The 9,684-nt window shown below is 35.4% G+C and overlaps 5 protein-coding genes across 5 annotated transcripts; 3 read left to right on the plus strand and 2 right to left on the minus strand.

The window, feature by feature from the left end:
• Window positions 1-500: 500 nt before the first annotated feature.
• On the plus strand, window positions 501-1,259 carry EIN_496830 (hypothetical protein; the record flags this gene model as incomplete). Its single annotated transcript, XM_004253851.1, has 1 exon — window positions 501-1,259. One exon carries the CDS (start codon window positions 501-503, stop codon window positions 1,257-1,259), a length of 759 nt encoding a protein of 252 aa, XP_004253899.1.
• A 286-nt stretch (window positions 1,260-1,545) lies between these two features.
• EIN_496840 (hypothetical protein) lies at window positions 1,546-2,109 on the plus strand (the record flags this gene model as incomplete). The annotated part of the gene is made up of 1 exon (XM_004253852.1): window positions 1,546-2,109. The coding sequence occupies one exon, from the start codon at window positions 1,546-1,548 to the stop codon at window positions 2,107-2,109; it is 564 nt and encodes a 187-aa protein (XP_004253900.1).
• A 469-nt stretch (window positions 2,110-2,578) lies between these two features.
• Window positions 2,579-3,465, plus strand: EIN_496850 (proteasome subunit alpha type-4, putative; the record flags this gene model as incomplete). Its single annotated transcript, XM_004253853.1, has 3 exons — window positions 2,579-2,581; window positions 2,669-3,293; window positions 3,341-3,465. The coding sequence occupies 3 exons, from the start codon at window positions 2,579-2,581 to the stop codon at window positions 3,463-3,465; spliced, it is 753 nt and encodes a 250-aa protein (XP_004253901.1).
• Window positions 3,466-3,909: 444 nt separating this feature from the next.
• Window positions 3,910-7,065, minus strand: EIN_496860 (paramyosin, putative; the record flags this gene model as incomplete). Its single annotated transcript, XM_004253854.1, has 1 exon — window positions 3,910-7,065. One exon carries the CDS (start codon window positions 7,063-7,065, stop codon window positions 3,910-3,912), a length of 3,156 nt encoding a protein of 1,051 aa, XP_004253902.1.
• A 673-nt stretch (window positions 7,066-7,738) lies between these two features.
• Window positions 7,739-8,870, minus strand: EIN_496870 (hypothetical protein; the record flags this gene model as incomplete). The annotated part of the gene is made up of 3 exons (XM_004253855.1): window positions 7,739-7,925; window positions 8,105-8,157; window positions 8,208-8,870. 3 exons carry the CDS (start codon window positions 8,868-8,870, stop codon window positions 7,739-7,741), a joined length of 903 nt encoding a protein of 300 aa, XP_004253903.1.
• Between the last annotated feature and the right edge of the window lie 814 nt (window positions 8,871-9,684).

A 9,684-nucleotide genomic window follows, 5' to 3' on the forward strand; every position in this document is an offset into this window, starting at 1 on the left:
AGTTATCAATGTGATATATTATCTATAATATATTATCATTTACTATGACATATTATATTTTATTTGTATAGAAGAAATAACTTGATTATTTATTATCATATTTAAGTTTTAATAAATCAAATTATTCTCATCATATCTATTAAATAACTTTTATTATATGTATAATAATTTATTCAATATGTATATTATTGTTAATTAATATTTATTAATCAATAAATTTAAACAAAAACCTCATTGTGTTGTATTTTTTTTATTATAGTAATTCATGATATAAATATATTATAAATAATTATAACGACTATTTAATTGATAAATAATAATATATAATAAAAGTATAGTTAATCTATACACCCGAAGTGACGCGATACATTTAACTAATTAACCATTGAATAATCCCAAATAAATCCGAAATTGTGATGTTTAAATCATTTTAAAACATCATAAGATGAAGAAAGTGATTACCAAACTTATAAAGATTGCATCTTTCTAATAAAAATCAAATGACAAGTTTAATAACACTTTCCCTCCACGGCACATCACTTGGTTTAGACGACCAAAACCTTAAAGAGAAGATTAAGTCGATTGAAGCAAAACTCGTCGAGTCCGAAACAAAAGAGAAAACATTGAACGACGCTTTAGACGCACTTCTGAAGAGAATAGAAAGTGCGGAGGAACGATCCAAACTAGTAACTTCTCTCGAAGCCAAAGTCAATGCGCTCGAAGTTGAAAATAAAACTCTTCGTAGTGAATTAGAAGCGAAGGCCAAAGAACACACCGAAGCCGTAGTCAAGCTTCAAAGTGATTTCAGTGCTTTTAAAACGACTCTGAAAGACAACGAAGGGAAGATCGAGTGTGTCATTTGTAAAGAGTTAATACCAATGAAGGACATCATTACACACATCAATGCACATGGCCCTCAAAGTGGCTTCACTCAAGCCCCAAACCTTCCTATGATCTTCCCTTCACATACTAGAAATGCTGTTGTGTCAAAGAACACTATCGTTCCTGTTGTCCCAAGCACCAGTGTTAACCCATTACCTTTGCCAATAGTTCAACCATTCCCAATTCCTCCATCCCAAGCAGATCCAAAGCCCGTAGAATTAGTTGAGTGCCCAATTTGTGGAAAGAAATTCTCAGAGGGAGAAATAGCTAAACACGTCGATGGCCATTCGGGAACACAATTTGAGTGTCCCTTCTGTTTTAAAGACTTGGGAAATGCTCAGAGTTTGCAACACCATGTAGAGACCGAACACCAATAATTGGGTTGTGTGGTATTGCTTTTTTTATCGGGTTTTATATTTCTTTTCAATCGCACAATTTACTCGTTAATGTGCTTTTCGGACAATTTGATGCCGATATAATTGAGAGCAAGTGGTTTCAAGTCAAATGGTTTATTAAAAGTAAAATAAACTATACTAATAGTACATTGATTTGAGGGAAATAGAAGAGAAGACACAATTGTGAATTGCTTCGAACAACCAAAAAATGGTACAACTGCCAAAGGTGACATGTCAAGTAACTTCTTTGAGGAACTGAAATACTATTATGTTTGTGTTTTTGATTCTAACACTTTTTTCTTTGGAGACTTTGGCTATCTTAGTGTTGCCGAAAACTAAAACAGTTGTTACGAAGACAGTTCCTCTTGTCAAGTTATATAAAAAGCAGAAGAAGACTAGCGGCATCATTGGAAAACTGAATTCAATTGAAAATGAAAATTATATGTCGATACCAATGGAAGAAAGAAACTACTACAACCCATATGAAAGATCACCTTATGACACACCAAGTGATCAACAAGGAACTCTTAACGCTAATTTCGTCCAACACGTCCAAAGAAACAATTACTTGACTCAAAACTTAATCAAACCAAATTGCCCTCAACACCCAAATAACTTCTTACAACATAGAATGACCCAACAAAACCCAATGCTTTATAATAGTTATATGCAAAGACCATTACCCGGATATTATGCACCAAGTTATGGAATGAATTATGGATATAGAATGAATTATCCTTATAATCACCCAATTTATGGATACACATATGGATCTCCTTATATGAGAACTTATCCAACACCAATGCCTTACTCTCCCTATTCTCTCCTCTAAAAAATGCTTTTCTTTTTTTTTATTAATATATTAATATAGTAATTATAATACAAGTATTAATTAATTGTTATTATATAATAACATTTTTATTCTATTTATTTAAAATACTTTTTTATAAAAAAAATATAATAAAAAAGTGATTAAATAAGAAGTACTAATTAATTAATTATTACATTAACTATACTTCTTTTTTGAATAAATTGTGAATGACATAACAAATTCTATATTTTAATTATATTTATTATAATTTTAAACAAACAACTGTTTTATAAAATAAACTATAGTATAATAAAGTAATCTCGCATAAAGTAATAAACCACTTGCCTGGCACATAATAATAAACTAATAATATAATACAAATAACCATAATATATAGTTAATTTATCACAATAAAAACTTCAACGATATAAATACTCCTCAACTGGTAAAAGAAACTTCAAAAGAAAGCAAAAAACTGAAAAATAATAAAATGGTTTGTCTTTCAACTTCCTCCCAACAAGAATTTCATTCATTTTACTTCAATTTAACTTCACTTTGACTTTGTAATACTCACAATAAGGCGCGTAGATACGACAGTCTCACAACTATGTTTTCCCCGGAGGGTAGACTCTATCAGGTTGAGTATGCGATGGAAGCTATCAGCCACTCTTCCTCTGCTATTGGGATATTATGCAAAGACGGTATCTTACTTGCAGCCAAGAAGAAACGAGTTGCGCGATTAATCGACCGTTCCCGCGACTCGGACAAGATGTACGAGTTAGACACGCACGTCGCGTGTGCGGCTGCGGGGATCACCTCCGACACAAACATCTTAGTCGACTACTTAAGGGAAGTCTGTCAACAGCACCACTTCACATATGGCGAAGAGATCCCCGTCGAGTTATTAGTACAGCGCGTTTGTGACATGAAACAGAGTTACACGCAGTACGGTGGGTTACGACCATATGGCGTCTCCTTTTTATACGCCGGCTGGGACAAGTACTTTGGGTATCAACTGTACATGTGTGACCCCTCTGGAAATTATGGGGGCTGGAAAGCCACTGCAATCGGCGCAAATTTCCAAGCAGCAGAATCCATCATGAAAACTGAATACAAAGAGGACATGACCATCGAAGACGCTAAAAAGCTTGTAGTCAAAATCTTCTCGAAAAGTGTTGAGAGTTCATCTATGGTCCCTTCAAGACGTTTGTTCCTCTTTTTTTAAATCACTTTTCTATGGACTCAAAAATAGTCGAGTTCGGTGTCTTTACGTTGGACGAGAACAACAAAAAGCCGGCGTTCAAAATCATGAAGGACGCTCAGGTCGCTGAATTACTCAAACAATGTGGTATTGAAATGGTCGAGGATCGTGATTAATTTTTCTCTTTTTTGTTCTTGTTTTTACTATTACTATGTAGTTGATTTTATTATATTTTTAACTCTTTTTATTTTATTGTTGTTATTACTTTTTTGTTATTTATTTATTTATTTACAAAGATTTATCTGACCCAAATCAGTATGTCCAATACTTTGCAGATAAGTGTTAAGTTAAGGGATTTGATCAATAATCCCGTTTTTATTAGAAATTAAAATGTAATATAAATAATAAAAAAACAATTTCATTTTTATCGTTTCTTTGGCGCTCCATTCATAATAAAAGTTTATTAATTTTTATCATTAATTTACAAATAGTTTTTGGATTTTGGTATTTATAGTGTATTAATTATGTTATTTCATTTCAAATTTTTCTATTTTATTTAACTTAAATATGGTTAAATAATAGATTTCTTATTAGAACAAACAATAAAAGTGATAATTTAATTAATTGTTTTGTTTGGCATATCTCTGCTTGTTGATGTTCTTTAGACGTTGCTCGGCTTCATCAAGTTGTCTTCTCAGCTTAAGGACTTGGATGGACGCTTCTCTTTCTTTAATGACAAGCTGGTAGTCGGACAAATCGCCATAATTAATACTTTCATCGCTTTGCTTTTTCATGTCACCAATGGCTTTAACTGCTTCGACCAAGAGTTTAGTAGCTTCGTTAACTCCTCTTGACGCGTTTTCGACTTTTTGGAGAGTTGGTGAGTCGAAGTCTGCTTTTGATCGTGCTGCTGTGACAAGATGAGCAGTGCACTTAGCAACTTCGTGACTTGTAGCGATCAAAGCGTCTGTATCCTTTTCTGTGCCTGGGGTGACGTTATTATTTGCAACGGTGACAATTTGTTTAGTCGCTTCTGCAACTTCCTTTCCAGCAGTAACAAGACCCTCCGACCAGATTTGATTTGGTGCATATGGTTTTGTTGGTGTTGCGTACTTTTTCCCCAAAGCAACTCTCTCTTTTTGCGCAGAAGCTGCTGCATTGACAAGTGCGGCTGTCGCCTTTGCAATGGCTTGTGCACTCTCCATGATGGCCTGGTTCACATCCATCTCCGCAGAAACACCTTTTTTCGACTGCGACAACCACTTTTCCAAATCCTTTGCTAACCCCATAATACTATTGGCGGCCTTTGTCAACTCTCTCTCAGCGTCTTCATCAATCCCAGATAAATTGACCACTTCAGCAGACTCCTCAATCCCTTCAACTAATGTTTTCTCCTTTGTCATTTTGATATCAAAGACTCCTCCAGCCTCTCCAACCTTTTCTCGGTCAATGCACTTCCCCATCATGTCGCGAACAGAAGCAATCAATTCAACGGTCGCCCCTCGTATTTCTACTTTCAATTTTTCATCCGGATTCTTCATCTCTGCGCCTTTGATATCTTCAAGTAACATCTTGATCGTAGAAACAAAGTTCTCAACCTCCTTTTCAGCCTCTTTCGGATGGTTCTTTTCAACAGACGCCTTGTACGCAATTCCAGTCGCATTCAAAAGTGTCAAGTCGCGAAGAACTGTCGCTTTATTTGCATTTGGATTCCCCTCAATTGAAGTGTCATTGAATAAATTAAAGAAGTTGTCCATCTCCTTTTCGGCCCCTTTAACACCGGCGTTGACAACCAACCAGTAATCCGTCTCACGGCCAAATCGTTCCATTTCTAAAGCTTTAGCGGTGTTCTCGTACCTTTCTTGTACTTCATTCAACTCGTCTGCCAATTTCAATTTCGAGTTTTTCTCATCGACCAATTGTTGCGCAATGAAGTCGCTTTTCTTCTTTTCGTCTTCCAATTCTTTTTGTAACTTCGCGTCTTGGACTTTGAACTTCTCGTAGTCCTGCGACAACTCGGCAAATTTCTGGCTCAGTCCCGCAAACTCCGTTTTCTGTTGTTCTGAAAGTCCAACTTGATTTTTCAAGTCAGCAGCCAAAAGTTCGTTTTGTCTCTTTAACTCAGCAAGTTCAACACGATTTTGTTCTTCATATTCTCTTTGCTTTTTCTTGTAATTTTCAAACTCCTCCCCTTTCTTTTCCCAATTCTTAACTTTTGTTCGCTCCTCTTCAAGTTGTCTCAACAGTTCCTGTAAATTCCCTTCTTTCCCTTCGTTCATCTTTTTCATCTCGTCGTAAGTCTTTTCTAATTCCTTGATTTTCTCCTGTTCGTTCTCAACCTTCTTTTGTAACTCGGCGTTCTTTCTTTCAGCCTCGTCGTTCTTGAACTTCATCTGGTCTTTGAGTGCCTCAATCTCGCGAAGACTCTCTTCGAGTTTCTTCAGCTCGGCTTCCTTCGCTGCCAAATCGGTTTCTACATTTTTTTTCTTCTCAAGTTCGGCCTCTTTCTCTGCAATTTGTGTTTGAAGCGCCTTGATGACGTCGTCCTTCTTCTTTTCGTCAGTCAGCTGGTTTTTAAGCTCTTCGATTAATTTCTCAAGTTCGGCAATCTTCGCGTTGTTTGCCTTCTCTTTCTCTTCGTTGACCTTTTTCAACTCTCTGCGTTGGTCTGCTTTCAATTGGTCAATTCGCATTTTAAGATCGTTGATTTCCTCTTCGAGTTCTTTGATTCTTTTCAGGAGTTTATTTATTCTCTCGTTGTCAACAACCTTTTCAATCTTCACAATCACTTCCTTCTCCACTTTAACAGGGGGTGGTGGGGGTGCCTGCGCTTCTTTTGAGAAATCGAATGGTTGGAAAGTTGGTTCCACTGGTTTTTGTGTCGGTTTATTCATCTCAGAAAAATCGAATGGTGTGAATTGTGGTTGAATTGGTTGGGGTGGTGGTGTTTGTACCTTTGGTTGTGGTGGAGGGGACGGCGACCTTTCTCTTCCAAGTGTTATAACAGAGAAATCTGGTGGGTCGGTAGCAAGCTGAGGGACGGTGACCAATGCAGTGACGTCTCTGATAACAGAGACCTGATCAAAGAGGTTCTTCAAGGTGTTATGCATTTGGTCGAACTTTGCAATGATGTCCTTATACTCTCCGTCGTGGTGGAGTTTCACAAATGTTGTGAAAATGACGTGATAATACATATAATATACACCGCTCAATTCCCTGATCAAAGTGACTAACATCGCAATCAATGAAAAGATTTTCTTTGAGTTTAAGATCTTCAATATGCCTTCCGTGTTTTCAACACACATTTTGAGGTGGTTTAACATTGGTTGGATGATTGGATTCAACTTCTGGCAATTCTCGGTACTGATTTTCGAAAACGTCTTCTTGAATATCTCCGGGTCCATTGAACCTGGTATGATTTGTTGTGCAGTGTGCATTTGTACTTTGGTCTCGAGCATTCTGACGTACTTGCAGAATATGTCCGTTGACATGTTGAGCTGCTGCGATCTTTTAAATCTCTCCAACTCTGGGACCCATCTCAGATCAAAGACGGGAGTTTGGCACGCTTTTTCGGGACCATCCAACATGACTCTGTGAAGGATCTGAATCGCCTTCATCTGAGTGACTGGGTTGCCCTTTCTCACTTTGTCGAGCAAGTATCTATAGACCTGCATACATGCTTGTTCTGTTGGGCAGGACACGATGATAGTCCTGACGTGTTTGTCTTTTGGGAATGAGTCTGCTGGGTCTGTCGCCTTATTGATCGCTTTTTCCATGAGTATTGTAGAATAGAGTTCAGTCAAGATTTCAAGAACTCGTATCAGAAGTCTTTGTTTTACCTCTCTTTTTGGTGTTTTTTTTGTGTTTTTAATCCCCTTAAATGCGCTTTCTTTCCACCATTGCTCTATTTGTGTTTCATTGAGTTGTATTTAATAGTTTATTTATATTATATTTTTAATTTGGATTATAACAGGGCGTTTTCACTCAATTGACACCACGTCAATAATACCCAGAAAAATAGTCCATTTTTTTCACAAATTGGTCGCATTTTCTTTTGTTGGCTTCTGGTATAAACATGGTTATTTTAACTATAATTATAGTATATACCATATTTGGCATTTTAGTAATCTCCCATTTTTAACTTTTTTGTTTATTCTTGTTATTGTTTCTCTTTCCGGCAATTAGTGGTGTAATTTAACACCAAATTCTGCATATTTGAGACGATATTCAAATACAAAAACGGTTATTATTAAAAGATAATTATAGTAAATTTAATTAGATTTGTAACAGTATTAAAATTGTTTTTGAACAAAAACGTCAAATTTGATTGGTTCCACTTTTTATAGTTTTCTTATAGTAAAATTACAATACCTATTAACCATTTCCCAAAAGTGTTGAAAATTGAATTCAAAATGACTAAAACAAGCAGTTTTGGGAACAACAAAACGATTAACTGTAATTCAATTTCATATTTGGTTCTTCGAAGATTTGATTAAAAACGAAAGAAATGTTATCCAACATATCAGTTGCGATCATTCCACGTCCTTTTTGTTTAAAAGCAGCAGCGTTACATTCTTTAATTAACGCACTCACTGCCACCCCACTCACTAATAAATCATTTTCGTCGGTGTTTGGGCTTCGAGTTATTCATTGTAGTATTATCTTGAATAATTTTTAATTCAGAAATACTATAAATTAAAGTATTATTTATCATATATTTTAATTCATAAATCAAATTGTCAAAGAAAAAATGTACTATATTTATTATAAATTTTATTATATGTTATAATATCCCAAAAAAGAAGAGATACAAACGCCAGAACGCTCCATGCTATAAAAGCCGCCAAAGCGCCACTTAACAGATCCCCCTTAATGTTACTCATGCTCACGACTCCAAACACGACTATTGATAACAAACCTGTCCGCCACATCTTCTTGGAGAACCACTGTGTTTACACTGCACTGTATACGTCCCATTTGATATAACATCGACTCTCCCTTTCTGAAATATGGTGACTCCTCCTAACTCCTTGGCCAGTCTGTACACGTCCGCATATACAGGGAGACCAACAGCCTCGCACAACCTCCCGTACTCAGCAACGTTTGGAGTTAAAATGACGTTCTTCTTGTTTTTGATCATCTCGATATTTTTAGTGATCATGAAAAGACCATCCGCGTCAAATACAATGCGTTTGCCTTTACTCAGTAATACCCCACACACAGCTTTGGCTATGTCTAAGATGTATTGGTCACGCCCCAAGCCTGGACCAACAACAAAACACTGAATTGTGTCCGCCCACTTTATGCAGTCTTCCAAGTTATAGTCTTGCTTAAAAAACGGGTGGACAATTAACTCTGGAGAATACGCTTTTATCGCCGTCGCAGCTTCTTCGTGACAGAAAACATGGGAAATATCACAGCCAACTCTTAAAGCAGTCATCGCCGAAAAATATGGCGCCCCAGTGTACTCAACACTCCCACCAAGAATAGCCACCTTGCCACAACTACCTTTGTGCTGGGCATAGTCGAGTTTCGGAATGATCCGCTTTAACTGTGTTTCCACTGAAAGTTGTCCACCCATCACTCTTTGTGCTTTTCAGTTCAAAAAGTCATCTTATCGAGTGGGGATTTGTCAGGAAGAATTTAAGTTCTTGTAATAGTGTTGTTTTAGTTTTTTTATTGGTTTGATAATAGTTTTATATTTGAATTATTTTGTTTGCATCCAAATTCAAACATCAAACTATTGAATAACTATTCAATTCTAATTATTTAATTTGGTTAATTTCTTTATTTTTGATTATCTTTGATGTGTTTTCAAACTTATTTGTAGTTATCTTTCTTAGTAAACGGACAACATTCTTAATAGTTTATAGCTTATAAAATAAGATCGTCAGTCGTTTCTTTTTCGATTGACCATCATTTTTAAAATTTTTCACTTTAAAACAACGAGAGATGACACTTATTTATTAATATAATAAAAGTTGTATCAAATAAGAAACAAATTAAATCGTTTTAGGTAGATTTTTATTTTTCAATAACAACTAGTAACTTTTATGATTAAATAGTACTGTTACGTAAATCCAATAAGACACAATTGACAACAGAAGTATACACGTTAAATTATTATAAGGTTATGACAAACATTTTTATAAACATTAATTGGATTATGATATTAATTTGTTTTACTGTCTAAAATTGAATAAATAACCAAAATTAAGTTGTTTCAAAACAATATCAAAATTATTAGTCATTTTCGTTTGATAGAATTAAATTACACACACTTATCACTAACAAATTTCCTGGTTCTTATTCATTGGAATCAAACATTCGATTCTATACTTATCATACACTATTTTACAACCAAATGTTATTCAAATTACTGTTTTTATTATAAC

This window comes from Entamoeba invadens, assembly GCF_000330505.1.
Source record: "Entamoeba invadens IP1 unplaced genomic scaffold scaff_1105074726297, whole genome shotgun sequence".
NCBI classification, from domain to species: domain Eukaryota; phylum Evosea; order Mastigamoebida; family Endamoebidae; genus Entamoeba; species Entamoeba invadens.